The 21,447-nt window shown below is 40.0% G+C and overlaps 1 protein-coding gene across 1 annotated transcript in view; it reads right to left on the bottom strand.

Moving 5' to 3' along the window:
- Positions 1 to 2,443: 2,443 nt before the first annotated feature.
- Positions 2,444 to 21,447, bottom strand: part of SHC3 (SHC (Src homology 2 domain containing) transforming protein 3) — a 55,906-nt gene continuing 36,902 nt past the window's right edge. The window contains exons 5-12 of the mRNA XM_009870254.1: positions 19,095 to 19,148; positions 15,096 to 15,147; positions 10,957 to 11,083; positions 9,719 to 9,872; positions 8,659 to 8,755; positions 7,549 to 7,743; positions 4,807 to 5,102; positions 2,444 to 2,572 (exon numbers count right to left, since the gene is read on the bottom strand). Coding sequence (XP_009868556.1) covers positions 2,444 to 2,572; positions 4,807 to 5,102; positions 7,549 to 7,743; positions 8,659 to 8,755; positions 9,719 to 9,872; positions 10,957 to 11,083; positions 15,096 to 15,147; positions 19,095 to 19,148 — 1,104 coding nt within the window. The remainder of the gene's footprint in view (positions 2,573 to 4,806; positions 5,103 to 7,548; positions 7,744 to 8,658; positions 8,756 to 9,718; positions 9,873 to 10,956; positions 11,084 to 15,095; positions 15,148 to 19,094; positions 19,149 to 21,447) is intronic.

The raw sequence follows: 21,447 nt of genomic DNA, 5'->3' as shown, positions 1-21,447 counted from the left end.
CTGCAGTTTAAAATAGCCACATTTTCCTGGAGGCAGGGTGTGTGAAATGTAGTCCAAGGAATTTAATATTTCTGTTGAGCTGTTTCACTTCGTGTCTCCTGCTTTAATTTCCAAAACATGCAGCTAAGCAGCTGCTAAGTCATTAAAGCTACAGCTAAGACAATGGTAAAAATTTTTAAATGCTCATTTTGGTGTATGTTTAGTGCCTTCGTTCATACACCGTATCTTGTCAGTTTTTCCAGGCATACACGGAGAGGTTATTTAAGAGTCTAAAACAGACATAGGGAGCAGGTGGAATTTTTGACACATCTAAAGGAGTTAGGCACCTGGCTCCTACTGAAGTGATATACAATATTCAAAGTGCAAAGGAGGCCTTCTGTTATTGTTAGTGATACCACACTAAATACTTTTCAGGACCTGACCACAGGGGGGTGGGGTCATGGAATGGCAAGTATTATATGTGACAAGAAAGGTGGCAATTGAGATACCTCAAACTGGAATATGGTGAGGCATGGATGCTCTTAAATAAAGTAATTTTTATAAGGTCTCTTCATATTCCCCTGCAATTTATGACCTAGTAAAAGGACAGTGAATTTTAAGAATTGCACGAGCCTCAGTGTCGTACTAATTTGAGTTGCCATGCAGCATTTAATTTCTTTCCTTTACTGTCAGCTCCCACTCAGATCTAGAAGTATCAACTAATGTAACTGTCTGCAGTAAAATTATCATAAGCATTTGGTTCCCTAATATCTTAGCTTGCCTTCTGAATGTCTTGATTACAGAATCAAGTGTATTTTTATTGCACAGTTCACATGATTAGACTTAGGTACCTCAATCACTTTTTTTCTTGAGATCAACCAAAACCAAACTTACCAAGATGCAACTTCACCGTATTTCGTAGCAAAAAATATTTCATCCTACAAGCAAATCCTTCATCAGTTTGCTTGTAGTTGGACAGGTTTTTAAACTTAGCAAATTCTTAAAGCCAGATCTAATTTCAAGCAGATTTATGGATTGATTACTTGAGTAATCAATCCATAAGTAGGCAGGTGCTTAACCTAGACTTATCCTGCTGAGTCTTGACCTGTATGAATCAAGTCTGAAGATTGGATCTGTGATCCTGGTGCTAGAGAAGATCCTGGAACACTGAAGTCTAAATGCTAACTCTGCCACAAATTTTGTCTTTACAGGTATTGTGTCTATTGAATTTGGATCTTGAAAAGCTTCATAAAATGGGAAAATAATTTTATATAGTGCTTGGATTTGAATAGTACAAACCTTCCCAGTACTAACAGCCGAGGACATTTCTGCCAGAAATGCATCTTCTGTGTATTTTTTAACTTGATTTTTAGGCAAAAGTAATGTATTTGCAATATACCTATCACTTGCTGAAGGCCAGAGTCAACTTATGCTTTGGTAGGTAAATGCAAATGACATAATTTGCAAAACTAACCACTGAGTCATGACAGTTTTCACTGTTTATAAGCAGAAAGGATTTTTCAGATATGTTTTTGAACAATCATGTACATCTTGTATTAAATCTATTAACCACAAGTTATTTGAACTTGCCTAAGCGGTATGTAACATCTCATTGGAGACTGGTAGTCGAGGACACCTAGACCTTCACCATAAGCAGAGAACTACTTATAAATAACCTTAGCACTCAAATTAATAAATTAAGTTACAGAATATTGTTATATTATCCTTAGAAAAATCAAATGCACACCCCTTGTACATAGAAAGATCACAATAAATCATTGTTAAAGCAAGATACAAATGTTTCAAATAGCATCATATAAGAATTCAAACTTGACATCAGAAAGATAAAATGCTTTTGATATCAGTGACGCTGAATAACACTTATTAAAGTCTTTTTATGCTAAATTTCCCAGCTGGAATGCTAGTTGTTGAATTCAGACTCCTTCTATGGTTAACCAGCATAATCCACCTGTAATCCCCATAGTTGTGCTTCTTAGGTAAAATCAGAAATAAGATTCTCAATATTAATTTTCTCAAGAAATTGAGACTGCTGAGTTCTATTTTTATCTGAACAATCACAATTGGCATTTTCTTCTGGTAAAAACACATGGCACAGAAGATAGTTCTATACCGTCAACAAACTGACTTGAAAAATATAAATATATACTGTATTTTTATATATATAATGTCTATATGTACATTTTCAATATTCACATTAGAGAATCTGAGCAATTTTACTGAAATTACTTTTTAAGAAAGCCTTCTGAGACTTCATGTCTACATAAAGCATTGAGAATTTTCAAGTGTACCGTGTGAAATGGGACTTCTTAAATCCTAAAGAAAACACACTGGTGAAATATATGTGAATATTCTTTTTTTTTTTTTAATGTACATGGTTTTTTAGATCTGCAATTTCTATGAGTTACAGCTTGCAAATTACAAAAATTAAAATAGTTATCTGGAATCAGTGTTTCCTTTCAGCAGGCTGCTGCAGGCAGAGTTCACTCCCAGAAGAAACTATTGGCAAATTATTCTTGAGATGATGATTGATGAGATGACTTATGCTGTCAAAGACACGATCTTTTGTGCGAACCTTCAAAAAAGGATGCGGAAAGACAGATTAACTTTACGGTAAAATTCTCTAAGAACAAAATGATGCTATTAATCATTTTTTAGAGACTGATCCCTTTCCCACCAGCATCAGTGAAGTTTGGAATTTCTGGATTTTTGCTTCTGTTTTGTCTCTCACTCCCTCTATTATTGCAAAGAGGTATTTTGTGTGCTACCTATGGGCTACTCTACTGCTATTACGCTTTCCAAATAGGTATGCCTGAAAACTGTCTGTAGAATATTTTGTTTCACTGCAAGATGCATTTTTAGATGAAGTTTTCTTCAAGAGTCCACCTGCTTCTTTTAAGTGTTTTCACCTTTTTCATTAGAAAGGGCTGTCCCTCCAGAGATGCCAGAACCCAGCTCTTCTCTGTGCACCTCTGCATCTTTGTGTGCTTTCCTTAACAAATGCCTTCTTCAGGTGCTGGAAAAATCCCTTCCCTGAAAGCGATCCAGCCACCACATGTGCTTGGCTTGTGTTTGCCCTGTGCTGCATGGTAAACCCCTGTGCCTTTGAAACTGAAACATATTTTTTCTAGGCCATTCACACCTTTGTACTGCCATCCTGCTAAGTAAATTATTACACCCATGGTAAGAGGAAATCAATATTGCAGGGTAAAACAGTTAAAATTAAATCCTGCAAAAATCTTGCTGTCCTCCATTTTAAGCATCCTTTACCTGAGCTAGAGATCTGTTTGGGTTTTTTTGCTCAGCGGGATGAGAGAAGCAACTGGACAGTTAACTCTGTTCTGAAAATGCACCCTTACGAGCTGTAACATGTCGCTGGTTGTGAAATGAATTTTCAAGCAGCCTTTGTGTGAATCGGTTTTTACAAATAATCATGCCGAGGCCACATGGGAAAAAAGCAGGCTGCCGGTGCAATGCTGTGGCTGGCCACACACTGGCATTTTATTGACAGTTCTTTGCTCTGACAAGTTACAAACAGGGCTACTCAGCGGCTGCGTCAGGGTCCCACAAATCACACAGACAGCACAGCTAACCTAAATACAGATGCAGGAAAGCTTTTGTTCTCAAGCGAGTAGTTTCGGAGCCATTCAGGCCATGATGGCACATCACAAGCAGGCTGAAGGAGACGACAGATGGAGAACAGGTCTCTGTGCAAAGAGGTCAACTGCTCCTGGAGGCAGTGCAGAAAAGATGGGAGACCTCTGTTCGTTGCAGCTGGAAAATGTCGCAGGAGTCACTGCAAGGCCTGAGTGCTCCATGCCAGTCAGCAGAGCAGCAGAGCTCCCGGTGGGACACAGCATCCCTGCACTTGCCACAGCAAGCGTCTTCCTTGCAGCAGCCTGTAACAGCTCTTTGTGGGTTTATGTTGAGGAGAGGAATAGGGGGCCCTGCTGCAGGACTTACAAAACTGCCAGGAAAAGTTTAGTGCAGGAAGCTGCCTCCCAAGAGGCATGGAGCCAGGCTGGTGTCCCAGTCAAGCCCAGGATGAGGCAGTTGGCACCTGAAAAGTGAAAAACTATTCTTTGACTGGCCTCATGTGGAAAACATGCATTCCTCACTGCAGCATAGCACCAGCCAGGTTTCTCAGCTGAAACAGATGCCAATCAGGCCAACTCCTTTACAACAGGTTCTCATTTACATTGGGACTTGTCCTTTATAGAAAAGGACGAGTTGCCCACTCTTAGCAACCAGGAGCCAAGAATGAAACATATGACAATGTTTTTATTCTCTCAGACAGGACTAAATGTCCTCAAAAGCAGGACAGGACAGCTGCTGAAAACTGGAGCTCCCTTGCCCTCTCCATCCTGCTGCTGGCAGAGTCCCTCTGTTGTCTAAGTGAGTTCCCGCGCAGCAAAAAGATGGAGCACATTTACTTCAGTTTTCTCCTGAGCTTACGTGCAGGAAAGCACAGGGACCAAGTCCATATCCTGGCTGACAGAGCTGTCATGTGGAAAGTGTCAGCATGCAGGCTGGCCGAACTTGCACAGCCACCTTTTTTAGTAGTGGCTTGGCTGCACTTTTGGCTAAGATTGTACTGCCATGGTCAAAGTGTGACATTGCTGGGGAATCAGATCCCTAACGTTCCCTGCAATGTGCAGATATCGTGCACTGGGGAGGTGTGATGGCATATGAGAGGTATGAGGCTGTATTTATGATCAGTTGTGGATAAGCTGCAAACAAGATTAAACATATTTAGAAAAAATATGTAGAGCCAGAAACCTCCTCTATTGCTGAGGAGTCAGCACTTACAGTTCCTTCTGGATCCACCAAAAGAAGATGCTTGGCTTGTCCATTGTGCATGCCTGTCAGCACATAGGATCCGGGATTTGTGGTACTCTTCCTCACGAGGAAGTCTCCACATTTCTTTAACAGCTGTTCTGCTTCCTTCCTGCTCATCTCTCCTTGATACCACGGCTCTCTGCTAAGCTCTTCAGCTACAGTCCAGTCACCTGCTCTGGATAAAAGAGGACTGGTGCGTCCCCTGGAGGCGGATTTCCCCAGTGCAGCCTCAGATGTTTGGTTTTTAAGGGCATCTTCAAATGGTTCTAGTTATGGAAAGAGAAACAAGCGTGAGGTCACTCAGGGGTAAATCATGTTTCAAAATGGTGATAGTTCAGTCATTTAAAACTGGATTTATTTTGTGTTATAGACACTTCCCTTTATCTTTATGGGAAAAAAACCCCAAACAAACAATAAGGGAAGATGTACAGCTATGTCTACTGATTTATGGATGATATTAAGACCAAGGAGTGTAATATGTTAAAAATGTATGTTATTCATGGAAAAATGCTGATAAAAATCAGAGCGTACCTTGGCAGAAGCTTTTGAAATATACTGATTTTATTTCAGTAATGGCTCCTATCAACAGTTGCATTTATATGCCCTGTTATTGGGTAGAGCTCTTCTTTTGTCGTGCCAGGTATATCAGACAGCTTAATTTCAAAGACATTACATAATACAGGTACCCAGTGTTAGTATACTCATAGCTGGTCTCTCTTCAAACAACATATTCATTAAAAAATTATCCATTATTGAGTCTCCAGCTCAAGGGTATATCTAAAAGGAATCATAGAATCATAGAATCATAGAATCATAGAATGTGTTAGGTTGGAAAGGACCGTTATAGGTCACCTAGTCCAACCCCCTGCAGTGAGCAGGGACATCTTTAACTCAAGCAGGTTGCTCAGAGCCCCGTCAAGCCTGACCTTAAATGTCTCTAGGGGTGGACCCTCCACCACCTCTCTGGGCGATCTGTGCCAGTGTCTCACACACCCTCAGTGCCCTTACCACTCAGCCTACCCGTAGTGTCCATTTAGGAAGAGGGCTTGGCAACATAGACATGGGCTAACAAATTTAACATGATTTACCTTGCTGAAATCAGGAACCATCTCTGAAACCTCAGTTAATTCTGAACTCAGTGTTACTTTCTGTACAGTGGAATGGAAAGATGTGTCATTGCAGATCCCAGCGGTCTTACAGAAATAGTAAATAGGTCAGTGCGTGCTTTATTACATGCTATATTGACCTATTAGAAGCTATTTTCCCTTGCAAGACCTTCATCTTGCATATTCACTTGTGCATATTGAAGAGCTATTGTTCTGTGCCCACTAGACTTATGAAAGAGCACCTGCAGAGTAGTACTGTGAAACAATACACCAACTCTAAATAAACTGCTCAGATGCGAGGAGTACGCAGCCATGTTTGCATGGGACCATGGAGAGGTTAATTTAGCTTAGAGAAACAGAGTAAATACTGTGCTGTCACATTGTATTGATACCTCAGGTAATGTTTAAAAATGGTTTATACATGTCTGCACTACACTGAAGTCTGCACTAAGCCCACATGTTTAGCTTGACAAACCACTAACTTAGGACTAGCTGACATGTTTTCTAATACTACTGTTCCCCAGTGATCCAATGGTTAATAGAGATTAATGAAGGCTGGAAGATGAGAAATCAATTTGCTCTTTTTTTTTGGAAAAGAATGCATGTAAAATAGAAGTAAGCATGTGTAAGTAGAAGTAAGCACATGTTAACAACCTTGACTTCAGACATCATAATTTTCTCATTTCAGATCTATGATCACAGGTAAATACTCTCTCAACTTTCTTCCATCACCCTTTCTTTCACTAAAAAAATCTCCCTAAGCTGTAGAAATAGAGCCCTATCTCAGCAAAAACCTGCCAGAAAGATAGTGTTATGTATACTGAGATAACAGAAATGTCAGTATACTATTTTACATATAACATCTAGGCACCAACTACTTTGTCTTACTGCCTTCTAATTATGTGAACTGAATTAAATAAATCATGTCTCAGCAATTGATTGGCGGTAGGAAGAACAGAAAACCTAAGAAAATTTTCTGTGCATTGAACTGCTTTCGCTGTGTTTCCTATTAAGTATCTCTTCAAGGCTGAAAACAAGGTGCATTGGTAGCACCAACATCAAATTATCACTGATGCTTAGACCATTGTTTTACAGCTATGGCAATTATTCTAATTTTGGAAAAGCTGACTTCAAAGGCAGAACTTACAGACCGATATGATAGTAAGCCTATTCAGAGTGAGGGATAACTCAGCCTTTCAACTTCCATCCCAGCTTCCCTGTTGCACAAAGTTTTTGTAGGATGCATTGACTTCTTAGGAACATATTCACAGGACAGGCTGAACCTCACTCTCCAGCCATTCATTCCTTCCCTTTCCTGCATGACAAGCCTTCTGATTTATTCTCCTTCTGACATGATTGCTTATAACGCTAAGGAATATAGTCTGCAACTCATCTTGACTCACATATAATACAAACTCTCTTCAAATCTTCAGCTACCCTTATTTTAAATCAGTCCACTCTGAAACCACCATGAATTCTAAAATTCACCATAATTCCACGAGCAATACTAAAATTTGGAGAGTTTAAAACATATTTTTATACATAACTAATGCATAAATATATTGGGTTGATTGTAAGAAAGGGAGTGAATAGGAAGTGAACTCACTCATGTCAAACAGATCCTTTCCTGGGCTGCTCTCTTTGGTATCATCTGCTGTTCCACTGAAGGTACTTTCAGCGTTTGCCTGAAGTGCCAGTAGAGCTTCTATATTTATATGCTGGGTGTTTACGTATGTTGGCATCTCTGCTGTTGGGGTTACTTGTGATTTCCCCTCTGGCATGCTACAAATATCCAGAGATCCTAGAAAATTCAAGACTTTTTTTTTCTTTTTTTTGTATTTGAAAGAACAGTGTCATTATAATGACCAAATAGCATCCTACCCCATCACCACAGGTTTAAAATTCCCTAGAATGGGAGACGTAAAGTCTCCCATTAATAACTGCAGGTTCTAGTGGAAAAATATATTGATGAATGGCTTCAGAACTGTGTTTCAGTGAGGGTTTGGAAGGTGTATTATTCAGGAGGAAAGGAAGCTTTTGTAAATATAGGCTGCTGGTTTCAAAAATGATATTCAGTTGGGGAGTCATGAGAGGAAGAAATGGAATAAAATTCTCTAATCTGTGCGGATTAAAAACAGATAACATATTCCGGCATTTTAAAAGAAGTATCCCCAGTAATACAGTAAAGCTGTCACATGAAGGTGCAGGGAGTGAAATTTCACACATTAGTTTGGATGTGATTTGCTTAAAATTCATAGACAAAAAAAAGAACATTACGCACTATTTGGTATTCGTGGAGATCATGTGAAAACACATGCATTGCTAAACGTTTTAAAAAAACCTTCTGACTTGAAGCTTTTCCTTTGGAAACCATCTTGCATACCTTAGCAGGTCAGATTTTTGGAACAGACCATACAACTTGTTTTTAAATACCACAGGGTTTCGAAACATGATGAGCTAGAGAGCTGAAGGTTTGGGGCAACACTAGTTACAAGCTGCCCTGCAAAAGACCAGAATTTATGGAGGTGTACATTTAATGATTTGTCCAGAAGTAATTACCAAATGCTTTTCACTGATATAAACACTAAAATTTCGGAAGGGGAATCTATCAATAAAGTGCAGTTCATTGCCTTTAGATTTTGAGGCATCATACTCTAACATGCTTTGCCCACCCAAAACCTCCTGCAGTATTACAGCTAAAACTAGCAAAACTTACCTTGCTTAGCAGGCCCGTGATGCCAGTCTTCATTGCATTTGTCTCCTAAGTGACGTGTCTGGTAATAGGTTTGCTCTCCTCCCACTCCTGCTGCAGACTAGAATGGACACATGTGCAAAGAAATTTTCAATTACCTTCAAAATGCTCAGATATGTTATGAGTGGCTCTGACAATTTCCTTGGCTGTATTCTGTGTACTCCCACTCTTCATTTCCGATTCATCGTGGTGTCAGAATATGTATCTCACAAATGCACTTGTGTAGGAGTAAGATACTACCGGTGACCTTCATAGAAACTTCCGTGCTTCCTGCTTTTATTAACCCCCACAATGCCAAATGTTGCATCATCTCCTCTAGTACATTTTTGTCTTCACACAGCGAGTCCTGACAAAATGTTCCACAGAAATACAAGCGGGAGCAGAAGACACTCCCTGCCCCTTCTGAAGCATGAGCTGCAAGACTCACATTGGTACCAGGGGACACACTCAGGTACTGAAGGAAGGGTGTTGCCTACAGAGAAGGCCTCTCTGGATTTAGGCAGAGTTGTGCTGGATCTGAAAACTCCTCTTAGCTGCCTACACTAATACTGCAGTTGAACTTTTGACAGCAATGCTAGTAGAAATATCCAAGCTGACCTGTGTTCAACGTGAGGTAGAAAACCTACCTAGAAACCCAGATGAGTACTGATCACTGAGTTACTAACATAATGAACTGTTAGTAATGGCTGCATGAGATTCTTTATTCTGCTTCAAATCTTTCCCAGTTAGAGTGCACTGTTTGATAACCTCTGAAGCAGACACAGTTTCTACAAATGTAGTAACATTTAGTGCATTTCTTGTTCTTGAACCTGTGTAATCTTTTAATTCCATGAAGAACTCACCCCCTTTCATTTTGAACCTGCTGAATTTCTAGCCCCTAGATCTTCAGTGTCCATTCAAAAGGAAGCTCGCCACACACGAAGGGCTGTGAGCTATAAAGGGTCCCAATGTATGCATCTTAAAATACACTCGTGTAAAAATTTCTTATCCATCAGCAGGGAGGCAAAGATGCCTTTGCACTTACCTGAGCTGTATCTGCAGCAGGGGGAAGTCTTGCTTTCAGCCTGGCATCAATGAAGCCGCCGGAGGGGGGCATTTTATTTGGGATGTTGTTGTAATAGGGATGTTCTGTTGCCTCATTATCTTCCTCCATCCATGGCTCATCAAAGCTCTGCATCCTGTAAGAAAGTGAGTGCTCTATTTTGCCCCTTGCTTCCAAAGCACTTACAGATACTTAAGACTGCCCATCAGGGGATCACTATTGCATAATATTTTGACAACTCAGCCACCATTGTAAATCAGGAAGCAATGACGGATCACACACTAGACCTTCCCTGTTTAGACAAAGTAATCTAAACCTCCTTGCAATGGATGAAATTCTTTATGCTGTGTGAAAGATGTTTTTGCTTAACTTTAAAGACCATTATAGAAGGCATTAACAAACAAATTTATTTAAACCTACAGTGGCATATTATTACCTGATTGACTGACTAAGCCCTAAAACTTTAATTATGGCTGCTCTATCACCAATCTAAATCTGGGAGAACTTCATAGTCAAGAGATTGGATCTATCGTTTTCAGTCTACATTTAACAGTCATTTACACAAATCTAAAGTGAGTACAGAATGCTTCCAGATTGGGATAGCAGCATACTATACCCTCATTTTAATCTAAGAGATTACACAGGGTACCAGCTCACTGGTATTTACACTAATGGTAGAAAGCATACAGCAATCCATGTCAAAAACACAGCTCACCAAAGAAAATAGAATGCTGTATCCCAGCCTTTTAAACATATACAAGCAGACAGATTCTGTATCCTCCAGAGAACAATGCAGTCAAAGCTCCTGTATAATACAACACATTCCTAAAAACTTCATCCTAACATTAGAAATAGTGAAACATCACTAGCCAGTTTGGAAGCCCAGCAACTCTAGCTCACTTCATCTAAATTGACAGAGCTGCTATGAGTAACGATGAGAAAATGCCACAACACACATTCTTGGCCGTTCAACACTGCCTACTAACTACAACAGTAAAGGGATGATAATTTCAAAAAGTTCAATGTGAAATCCATATTTAGTCCATTCTTTTAAAATGACTGTGCTCCTTTCACACTCATTAGGCAAACCCTCATTTGCTAATTCAGCAGAAATCTCTTTTGAAACTATTTAATGCTGTCTCCTTCCAGCAGCTTTGTCCACAGTACATTTTATTATGTAAATACAAAGCTAAGGAAGATCATTTAGCAGTCATACTCACCTATCATGGAAAGTAGGAATCTTAGAGGGACATCGCAAGTATTGCTTAAATCGAAGTTCAAATGCTTGCCCTATGGTGCTGATGACATCTTGGGCCAGGCCATCACTGCATTCCAGTATATGACAAGCTAAATGAAAAAAAAAATTGATACACACACATTGTTTATGTTATGGTGAGATGCACTGACCTATGACAAAACACCTGTGTGTCAGGCATAGTTACTCTATTCATGGTGTGAATATTCCAGTAAAACCCCATTCTGGAAGAGTGAATTTCAGGCAACAGGGTCTTCTAAAGCTTAAATAAAATTGCTCTCATGTGTAACTGCAATAGGCAAGACCACAAATCAGTTGCACAATTTAAACAAGTCATAAAGACAGGAAATCTCATAAAATATCACCTGAATACAATAGATTATATGAGGATACTAAGCTTTAAGTTGATATTCTAAAAATACTAGTAGGTGGTAACAAAAAAAAAAAAGCTTTTCTTGCTTTATTCAATTTTATTACCACTTCATTTTTATGTCTAACCACACCATGTTTGCAAGCTGTTCACTTCCCTTGAGTTTTCAGAATTTTCCAATTTACAGGCTGAGGGAGGAGCAGTAACTAGGATGCTTCCTAGATCCTGGGCACTGATCTGATTCCAGTAATACAGATATTGGTACATTTTCCTGCTTGTCTGTGTGGAGACACTCACAGCAAACTGCTGGATCAGTGGTGAGCACAGAGCCGGGATCCTGCTTAACCCCCACGTGCCACCTCTCTGAATCCCCTGTGACAGAGGCAGTAAAGAGAGAGGTTGGCAACACAAGCTCTCATCTTGTGGGAAACTCAGAAACCTTTATCAGCTGCCTGAGCAGCCAAATCCATCCTGGTTTTAAGGCAGAGAGTGGCTGAGAGGTGTCATCTTGTGTGACAACATAAACAGGTGAACTCACAAAGATTTCACCTAACGACAGGAACACAGATGGGTGTTAAGAGCTCAGGGCTAAAGATCTGATTGAACAACACTTCACTGTTATTCAGAAGAGCCCTGCTACTGGCTGGAGCCTGTATTGGATGTGAAACCGATTTTTCAAGTCTTGCTGCAGTACAGTCGGACATTTTTCAAAATTATTAATTTCTATCACTCCTGAATGCTTTAATAACCTGAACATGTCTGAATTAGTAAATTCTTCAGATGAAAAACTGTACTTAATACAATGTCCACCTCAGAGGAATCAAGAGCTTTGAATGTCAATATCCTAAAAATAAGGGTTGAGCAAGATATTTGTGTGACATAATTTCAGTTAAAGCAATGTAGACAGACAAAGGAGGTTTGGCAGTGACTTCTCAGAGGCTGATCTGCTGGACAGAATTCTGAAGAGTCCAGAATTAAAGGCCAAGAAACCTGCAGTTATGCAGGTATGGAATGACCAGGACACCAAACTGCCTCTTCCTCCACAGCAGCAGCACCTCACGCAGCATAGGACGGCACCAGTCACTGTGCTGCCCTGCTAAACAGATCCAGTGATGCTCTCTTCTCATTTTAGAACATCAGCTATGCTGGCCAGCATGCTGAGGCAATGCCTGACCCAGGGGAAATGTCCTCAGCTACATGCTGAAAGTGGATTCAGCAGCCAAAAACAGGACCCCCATGTGTTCAGAGACAGAGGCAGACATCCTTCCAGCCCAACACATTGCATGGCTCTATGATTCTATGATCCCTGGCTAGCAGCAGGGTATTTGCTGTTTACCCCTCCCTGCACCACTGCTGGTGGCAGTGATCAGCCTCCAGCTAAAGTACAGACTTATCTTCATGAACATGGACCAAAAGTAGTTAGGCTACTAACTGCAAAGCTGTAATTTTTGCACTCTATAACTAGGGTGAGGATTTAGAGGCTACACTGCTCACTGCTAAACCTTTCTGGAGCTGAAATGAAGCATGAGTCATTAAGTAGTTTCCGTAGGTGACATAATGAGTAACCTGTTTCCTTGGATACGTGAATGGACTTTCAGCAGGTAGGAGATGTGCTTCTTGTAAAAGGATGAGAAGCTTTGGCTCACACAGAGATGATTTCTTGTGAATGTTACAGTGGAAGACAGGCAGCCTTTTTCTTGCTAGATCCAGAGTATAAAGCATGAAGGAACCCCTTCCATCCTTGGGAAGAAATGAGTCTAATATGCAAGTGAAAGCTATTTTACAGCACTGGTGCTAGTGTCAGTGACATCAGCAGTAACAAACATTTTCACTAGATACAGAAGTAAATTCAAAGCCGCTTCTAAAGTAATTTGCAGATAACACAAAAAATGACAGAATGTACAGTGATGGTGAAAGAGGGCAATCCAGAACCCTTGGTAAAATAGACCTTGTAAAAAAAAAATACGTTTTAACACTGGTCACATACAAAGTCACTGATCTGCAAATGACTGATGTACACACACAATTGGGGAAAGCTCCCATGGAAAGCTGTTACACAGAAGGCTTCCAGATCACAGCACAAAAGAATTTCACATGAGATAACAGTGCTTTAGTTCAGCAAGAGGTGCTTAGGAGAAACCTGCTAATGATGAGGACAAAAGCAAGTAAGAATAGGAAGCTGCAGCCTCTGCGATTGCTGACATCAATACTAGATTACTCCAAGCAATAACAGGCATCATCTATCTTTTTAAAACAATGCAGAAAAAAAATGAAAGAAGGAGTAATAGAAATAGTCTGAAGCATGGAGGACATAAACTGCAGTTGGGGACCTACAGAGTTCACTCTGTCAAACTTTTCCTAAAGAAAACTGAGAAATCACTTGAACTAAATACACCACAGGAAAGCAAGACCGGATGCCTAGATGACTCCTCAGTCTAGGAGCATCTAGGTTAACAAGGAACAGTGACAGAAAGCTAAGACTAAACACATTCCACTTAGATATAAGGAACAGAGTCCATGAAACTGTTTTTGTACAAAATTTGTTCACACAAGAACAGAAAGAAGAGCACAGGGCTCCTCCAAACCCTACAGTGCAAACATCTGGTATGCAATGCTATTTCCATACATTGCCACTGAGATCTCTCAGAACAAGTAAATCAGTCTCCGGTTTAGCAGGAGGGTGCTGCTAAAGCAGTTAGTGTGGAGAGCAGCTCTGCACATGATGTTGCAACATAAAAAGCACAGCAAAGAACTGGGCTGCCTCCCAGTCTCCCACTCCCCGTAAGTCTTCTAGGTTTTTCAGCATATTAGTGTGTTTACTGCAGATATTATCTATGAGCTAATGCTCTCAAGTCTGGGCATCTCTGCCCATGGACAGCACAGATTGTTAAGGTACCTAAAATCATTAAAGGTGAGAAAATATGGAAGCTAGTAATTTAGTTGTGCTCATGGCAAGATGGCAGCTCAGGGTTTGCAGAGTTGCCATTTTGGAGTTAAAGTGAATTCTGTAGAAATCCTGTTGGAAGTGCTTGAGCCTTTTTTTGGAGTTGGAATTTTATTTCCCTATGAATCTATGAATAATAAATAGATTCTCAGATACATTATACAATACTTTGTATCTAGCATTAGGACCTAGTGACGCTTTCTGCATTGAATGCTGCATGTATCTATTATTTCAGACTGTAATTTACCCTTTTTATAACTTACTTACTTTTATTTTTGAGAATCTGAACTGGATCTTAGCCTTTGAAGACAATCAATATAAGGTTCCCTATTCCTGACTGATTACAGCCCCCAGCAAGCTGGCTCAAAAGCTCACTATTTGGCAAAAAAATCTGATTCTGCCTGTTCTGAGAAGACCTAACACATTCAGCTGTGTCATCAGATGGCTTAATCAGAGGACTGCCTAGTTCTTGCATAGTGATTGGGTGTAGGTAAGAATTAGCTGTTGCCTGGAAGCTCACACAACCAAGTAAGGCAAGCATTTGATTTAAGAGATTAAGAGAATCACAGTGATATTTGGGGATGAAATACCGGCAGGCAAGACCTGTTCCAAGTTTGACAACCAACTTGTTCCTTTTTGCTACACAATCTTTGCATGACTCTGTCAAAGGAAATCTTTTTATTAAGCTGCATTTTTCTTTTGCCGGGGAAAAAAAATCAGATTAATTATACCATCAATAATTCATGTTTCTCAAAGGGAAAAAGATGCCAAATAGATATTTCTAACTTACCTCTCCGATTAACAGGATCCTTAGCTACATATGCAACATAGTCAGTTGTATCCTGTAAAAAAATTAAGATATCTACAATGAGTGCAAAAAAACTTTACTCTGGTCATAGCTAAAGATCACAATCCAGAGTTTGTATGTTCCTGTGGGTAGACGCTCAAATGACATGTTTTACGCAACAGTTGTTTACTATTAAACCTCACAAAAGTGTTTACAGATTCTGGTACTCACCTCACCACTTTGCTTTCTCCAGAGTGTAATGTACTCCAGCAGAACTTAAAAATCTCTTAAAAGGCCTTTGAAAATCTACTAAACAAATTTAGTAGGATTTTGATCAGTCCTGATTTAGAAAGGAGTAGAATTACAAGTGCTCATCTTCAAACTACCTAGATATTTTTGCACTTAACATGAATAATAAACTGGGTCTGTGGTAGAAACAGTGGGACTAATAGCCCTGCTCCCCAGAAATCCTAAGCAATGGTTTGTTCATGTGTGACAAGCAGGTGTGTTCACTTTACTTACTAGAGTGCCACGGAGCACGGAGGTGCTCAGCCACTGCTTGGCTGTGATAAGCAGTGTCCCAGGATGCTCTCCCACAGCCCATGGGCTGCTCACAGCCATCCCGACTGCAACATGCGAGGTGGCAAGACCAGGCTGACATCTTCTTGGGGGATTTTTTGCTTGCCCTCCTGCCACCTTCACAGTCCTGTGTGCAAACGGTACGGACTTTTGTCATTGTGCAGATGAAGCAGAAATGCCAGTACTTCCGGGAAACATGAGGCCTGCTGGCATATCTGGAAAATTCTCTATGTCCTTGATGCAGTCAGGAAGCCCTGATTCGATTCAGTATTTCCTGATATACCTGGCTAGTCAGGTAAAACTAAACCTCACTGAGGTATATATGGGATACACTACAGCTGGCTCCTTAAGTCTGCCCAAAGCCTTTTCATGTGACTGATCCAAGGCAATTGACAATTGCGTCAAGACGCAATGTCGTAACAAACATCAATTTTCAGTTAAAAAAGCCTTGCTTTCTTTAATAGAAGCACACACCACCACCACCCACCACCCAAACCAAATCACTGTCTGCTTGTCTATACAATTTCCTTCCTAAGGAGAGGACAAGGGAAATGATGAAGTACATTTGTGGTTCTGGTGACAGATGTGTAGCCATATCACTTAATACAGTGTTGGAAGGCACTCAGACACAGCAGAAATTAGGTTAGTCTGTAAAAAAAAGAAGCAGAGCAACAAAGAATAGCCCCAGAATTTTGTCCAGTAATTTCTTAAGCGCCAGTGACGAAGTTTCTGGGCTTGAGTGGAAGTAATGATGCATATCAACAAGTAAGAGGATGAGAAAACTGGCTGTCTATAGCAGAAAATAAAACAAAGGCAAGGTAGAGACCTGAGAGCTGTCCCGCAGTTGTTCGTACCATTTAATTGTTGCTACTCTCCTTTGCCTGCCTGTGCTGGTTTCCCACACTGTGCTCTGAAACTCTGTGAGTGACAAGCACATGCTGGGCATCAATCCCGAAAGACCACTGTGAGGGAATAGAGTGAATGTGTGGATTCAAATGGCACTGTGCTATTTAGCTTCTGGGGCAGCAAACAGGCCACAGATACTTTTATTTACTAGTACAGACACAGCTAATGGATACTTTTATGCCTGAGTAAATCATAGATCTTCCTCATAGCTAGTGTGGGTGTGAGAGACTGAAACCACTGAGTCTTTATTTCATCTAAAGCTTTCAGATTCAAGCTGACTATGACAAACCATTAAGGACCTAAGGTGGGCACGTTTCACAGTGGCTAAATTAGAAGACTCCCATCAAAAGGCTATACAGTGCTGGACTGGTGCAGCAAAGTGGTCGCTGACATTCAAGAACTGAAGACAAGTATGAATGAGCTATAATTTTCACCTCAAAGAAATTGCATTGCAGTGTTAAAATTTGGAGGCAGGGCTGAAACTGAAAAACTACTGCCTTCAGGGACCTCTGAGAGACCTGCCTTATTAGACCTTATGAGATCTGCCTCTCCGAAATGTCAGCAGGCATCTCGAAAAACAGATGTCTGGAAACAGCCACCTGAAATGACTGTGGAAGAAAATTGTTTAGTGTAACACAAGAAGGTGCTGGAGAGAGCTAAAGCAGATCTGAAACACACTCCTGGAAGCGAAATAAAAATGATTCTGAAATGATGTGTAAAAGGATTTGGTGGAGAGATTTTTAAGCTCCCATGTACTGACACAGCCAGAAACTATGTGTCTCATTGTAAAGGCGAATATTGCAAGAATATATATTGTACTCAAGTTGTTCTCAAAGTTCTCTGTGGAGCACTTCTCCAGCGGATATATTTTGAATGCTGAAGGTAATTAATGCTCAGAGAGTGGGAGGAAAGTTGCAAAGCTAATTGCTGGTGTGAATGTGTGGCAGATATCCAAAGTAGAAAAGTAGACAGGGTGAGAAGTGAAAGCAGTCTTGGTTCTAAATAAATCAAACTTCAAACTTCAAAATAAGGCGAGTATTTCCTTAAGAAACACGAGCAAAGAGGTGTGATCCTAGTTCAATATGGCCTTTCTGGATCCATTTTAAACCTCATATGAGGAGATGTGTTTGGGGGGATATGGTTTGGTAGTGCTAGTCCTCTACCAAGTAGAAAACAATAAAGGCTGATGAAAGTTATGTCTGGATGACACTCAGATGGGTTAATAGAGCTATGACTTAAATCACATCCTTGCATCTTGTCTTCTTTCAAGTGCAGGATAAAGGAACCACCTGGTCTATGAACAAGCTTTTGATTTAAAGTTGTGCCATATACTAGCCCAATGAGACAAGCCTGTAGAACTTCATTAGATACTCATACCTGGTAGCTCACTGACTCAGTAGCAAGATTTTTATCTCTCCCAAACATTTGGAAGGGCTTATTTACTCCAAATCCATTCTCTACTGCTGCTTCTCTCCTCTTTCCTGGTAAATCACTCTATCAGTGGGCAGTGTGCAATGGTGTTTCCAGGACTTAGCATTTGGGATGGCAGATGGGGAGTGAAGAATCTTCTTATGGAGGCAGCGAACTGTGCTAATCACTCCTCTGCCCACTTCAGGAATTGTTCATTTACAGCATCCGTTGCAATCTGCTGTATTTCAAAGCTGCTGTTGATCCATTTTTTGCTCCCGAAGTTATTACGATACGGTGTTCTTTTCCCTTCTGGAACTGAACTGACCTCAGCAGAACTATAGCAAGACTGAAGTTTGCTCTTATGTTTTCTGAGGATATAGTGAAATGAACAGAGAGAGTCCCAATAACTTCAACTGCTTCAACTCAATCGAGTTGAACTGAGAGAATTAACTCAGGTTAAAAATGACCCTACCTGTAGTACACGATTGCCAAATAAGAGATAATCATATGATGGAGAGAAAGGCAGAACAGTGCAACTAACAGGAGTCTGTCCTTTAATCTAAATGAACCAAATCTATAGGTGTGTCTTAAAGCTTTTCAAAACTAGAAGAAAAGATCTGGGCTTCTCCTGAAAGCCTACCTTCAAGCTGCATGAGTGTAGCAAATACATCTGAAGGCACTATTTAGCACAGTCTTCTCAATGCACACTTAAAGATGAGAAGAAAAAAAGAATACATCCATTGCTATAAATAAAACTGCAACACAGTCTACTACTGTAAAAAATACAAAATAAATACAGTGAGGACAAAAATTCACAGGGTAGCCATACAACTATACTGCATTACTCTGAAAAATAGAGTCCTACTTACCAGTTATTATATGAATTCTTACAGCCCTTTGATACATTTTTGTTTCAATCATTCAAAAAGGAAGATTTATGACTGCTTGTCAGTGGTTTCCCTCAAAAAGAGTTTGACGGCAACAACAAGAAGAATTTATGAAACAGAAACATGAGCTATTGTGGTTATATTTTTCTTCCAGTAAGCTACGCAATAAATTTTGTCACACAGTCCTCATAAAGCAATATCTATGTGGTGGAAAGCTTACCGGATCACCTCCAGACGCAAAGGAAATAGATTGCATATGGTGATTTGCTATGATCTGTACGGATCAGAAAGAATAAGTGTGAGTCAGTAGGTTTTCTTACACTTTACCCTTCTGATTACTTTTTTGTTTTGTGTTGGGGCAGAAATCCAAAGCCAAGAGCAAAATGACCTCTGCATTTCAACTACAAGGTACACAAAAAGTATCATGATAATATAAGCAAACTTAAGGATGAATGCAACTATTTTGGTGTTCTTTAAAACCTAGAGGCCAAAATTGCTAAATGTGCTCAGAACTCCAGTAAATCATATAGATCTGTCATACAGTATCTTTGGAGAATTTTTAATCTGCTAAAGTTCACTTTCTTTATTACAGATAATGATGAATGGAGCAAAGGATCCTGTTACTCAAAATACTTTTCTGCTGATGCTAACTCTGATGAAATCAATAGGATCATGCCAATCTGCACCCCATTTAAGAATCCTAATATTGATTCCAGTACCTACTGCATCATTTTATGTTTAAAACACCAAGATGTTTGCAATCCGCAAACAGAATTTTGAATCTAGCTGCAATATGGCATTGTGGACAAAATCTTAGGCATACACTAGGGCATTCCAAATTCAATTTGCTTATGTACAATTTGAACTAAGATGATATTTCTCTGGGAAGAGACAAATTGTCACAAACCTTTCATACAAGGAGAACAGCCCTGCCCCATTGCTATTCTGAGATCTAACTTATGAAATCTTTTAATACCGAAACCATGTAACAACTAAGAAATAAAAGGTCATTTGAAAGAAAATTTCACTTGACCATTTGAGTCACAGAAACCATGTCAAGGAATTTGTCTGGTGTTGGACAGGCCCCTTATTTAGTGCCTCTGACTATTTGATAATAGTAATTTGGATCTTAATTGCTCACTTTGAAGAGGGCACTACATGCTTCCGAAAACTGTTTTGAAAAAAACCACGAGGCTAAAAAGATACTCTCTGGACAGCTTTCCCTGTCCTGCATCCTGAAGATCCAAACTATCAACTATCTTCCTTGGAAAGAAAAAAAGCCTAACATGAGTTTCTCTGGATCTTGATGCTTCGCTAAGCCAGAGAGCATTGACAATTAGCTGTAGTGTGTCTTTCATGTAAAGTGCTTTATTTTGGCCCACAGGAGGGCCAGGGCACTTGGCCCACAGGAGTCTCTGAAAATGTGGTTAATTTTTAGGTGTTCAGTGGTGAACCACTGTTCCTTTATGCATCAGTGAGTATTTCCTTCTCTTTTTTCCCCATAAAGAAGTGATCTTAACAATAGAGACAAACCAATGAAAATTTATTACACATTTAATATTGTCACTATCTTGAAATGCACAAATAACCCAGTCTTTCAGTTCAGCATCATAAAAACCCAAAAATTCTTTTAAATTGCTTCAAAATTTGTTTTTTCCAAATTTGAAGAAAATTGAAAAATGCTTGAAAAGATCAGTTCAAGTCAGCCACTGCTTCTTCTTGAGTTTTGGTTTGGTTTTTTTTAAAATGCCACAGCTAAACAATTCAGTTTAATTTTAGGTAGGGTTATTCGCCTCACTCCTTCAATATCAAATTATTGAAACGAGGCATAGTAAGTTACCAACGCCTTGCACTGCTTAAAACAAAACCATTCACTAACATTGGCATTTCAGTCTGCATTTTAAACAAATTTAAAAACAAATAAAAAATACGCAAACCAGGAAGTCATCTTCCACTCATCCCCACTTGATGTGTTTGCAAAACTGTTGTGCAGGGACACATGCAATTGCTTTCACGGTACCTCAGGGGCTAATAACACTGTCATGTCTTTTCTTGCCTGACAGCTCCTCTGGGAAAAAAAGATTGTTATAGAAGTTCACAGGCATTTTCCAGGGTGGGGCCTCAAAGGGCAAAGCTGCTGGGCCAAGCTTATTTCCAAACTGAATGCTTAGCGCAAGCCAGAAACAAGGGAGATCACAGACAGATTGGGGATCTCTGAGAAACCAGGTATTTCGCAGGCTTGCAGCACCCAGACCAAGTCTATCTCAAAAAGAATGATGTGAGAGTAAGATAAACAGTTTTGTCACCTCAGAAAAAAAAGAAAAAAAAAGAAAAAAGGCAAAGCATCTGGGCAAGGATTCTTCCCTGGGCTAAAACTATTTTAACTCCATTTCTACCCAGATGTCAGCTGAAGACAAGGCGCCTTTCAGGGTCTGACAATTTTCTTGTAGCTCTAATGAACATCATGTTCCCATGCTTCTGGCTGGGGGTAAGTGTCGTTAGGAAAAGAACCACTGTGCTCCAAACTACTGCAACTACTGTTAAGCTGCTCCCACAGTCTCAGTGCTCACTGC

Source organism: Apaloderma vittatum, unplaced genomic scaffold, assembly GCF_000703405.1.
Source record: "Apaloderma vittatum isolate BGI_N311 unplaced genomic scaffold, ASM70340v1 scaffold44005, whole genome shotgun sequence".
NCBI lineage: Eukaryota > Metazoa > Chordata > Aves > Trogoniformes > Trogonidae > Apaloderma > Apaloderma vittatum.
This window is presented reverse-complemented; position numbering and strand designations above follow the sequence as displayed.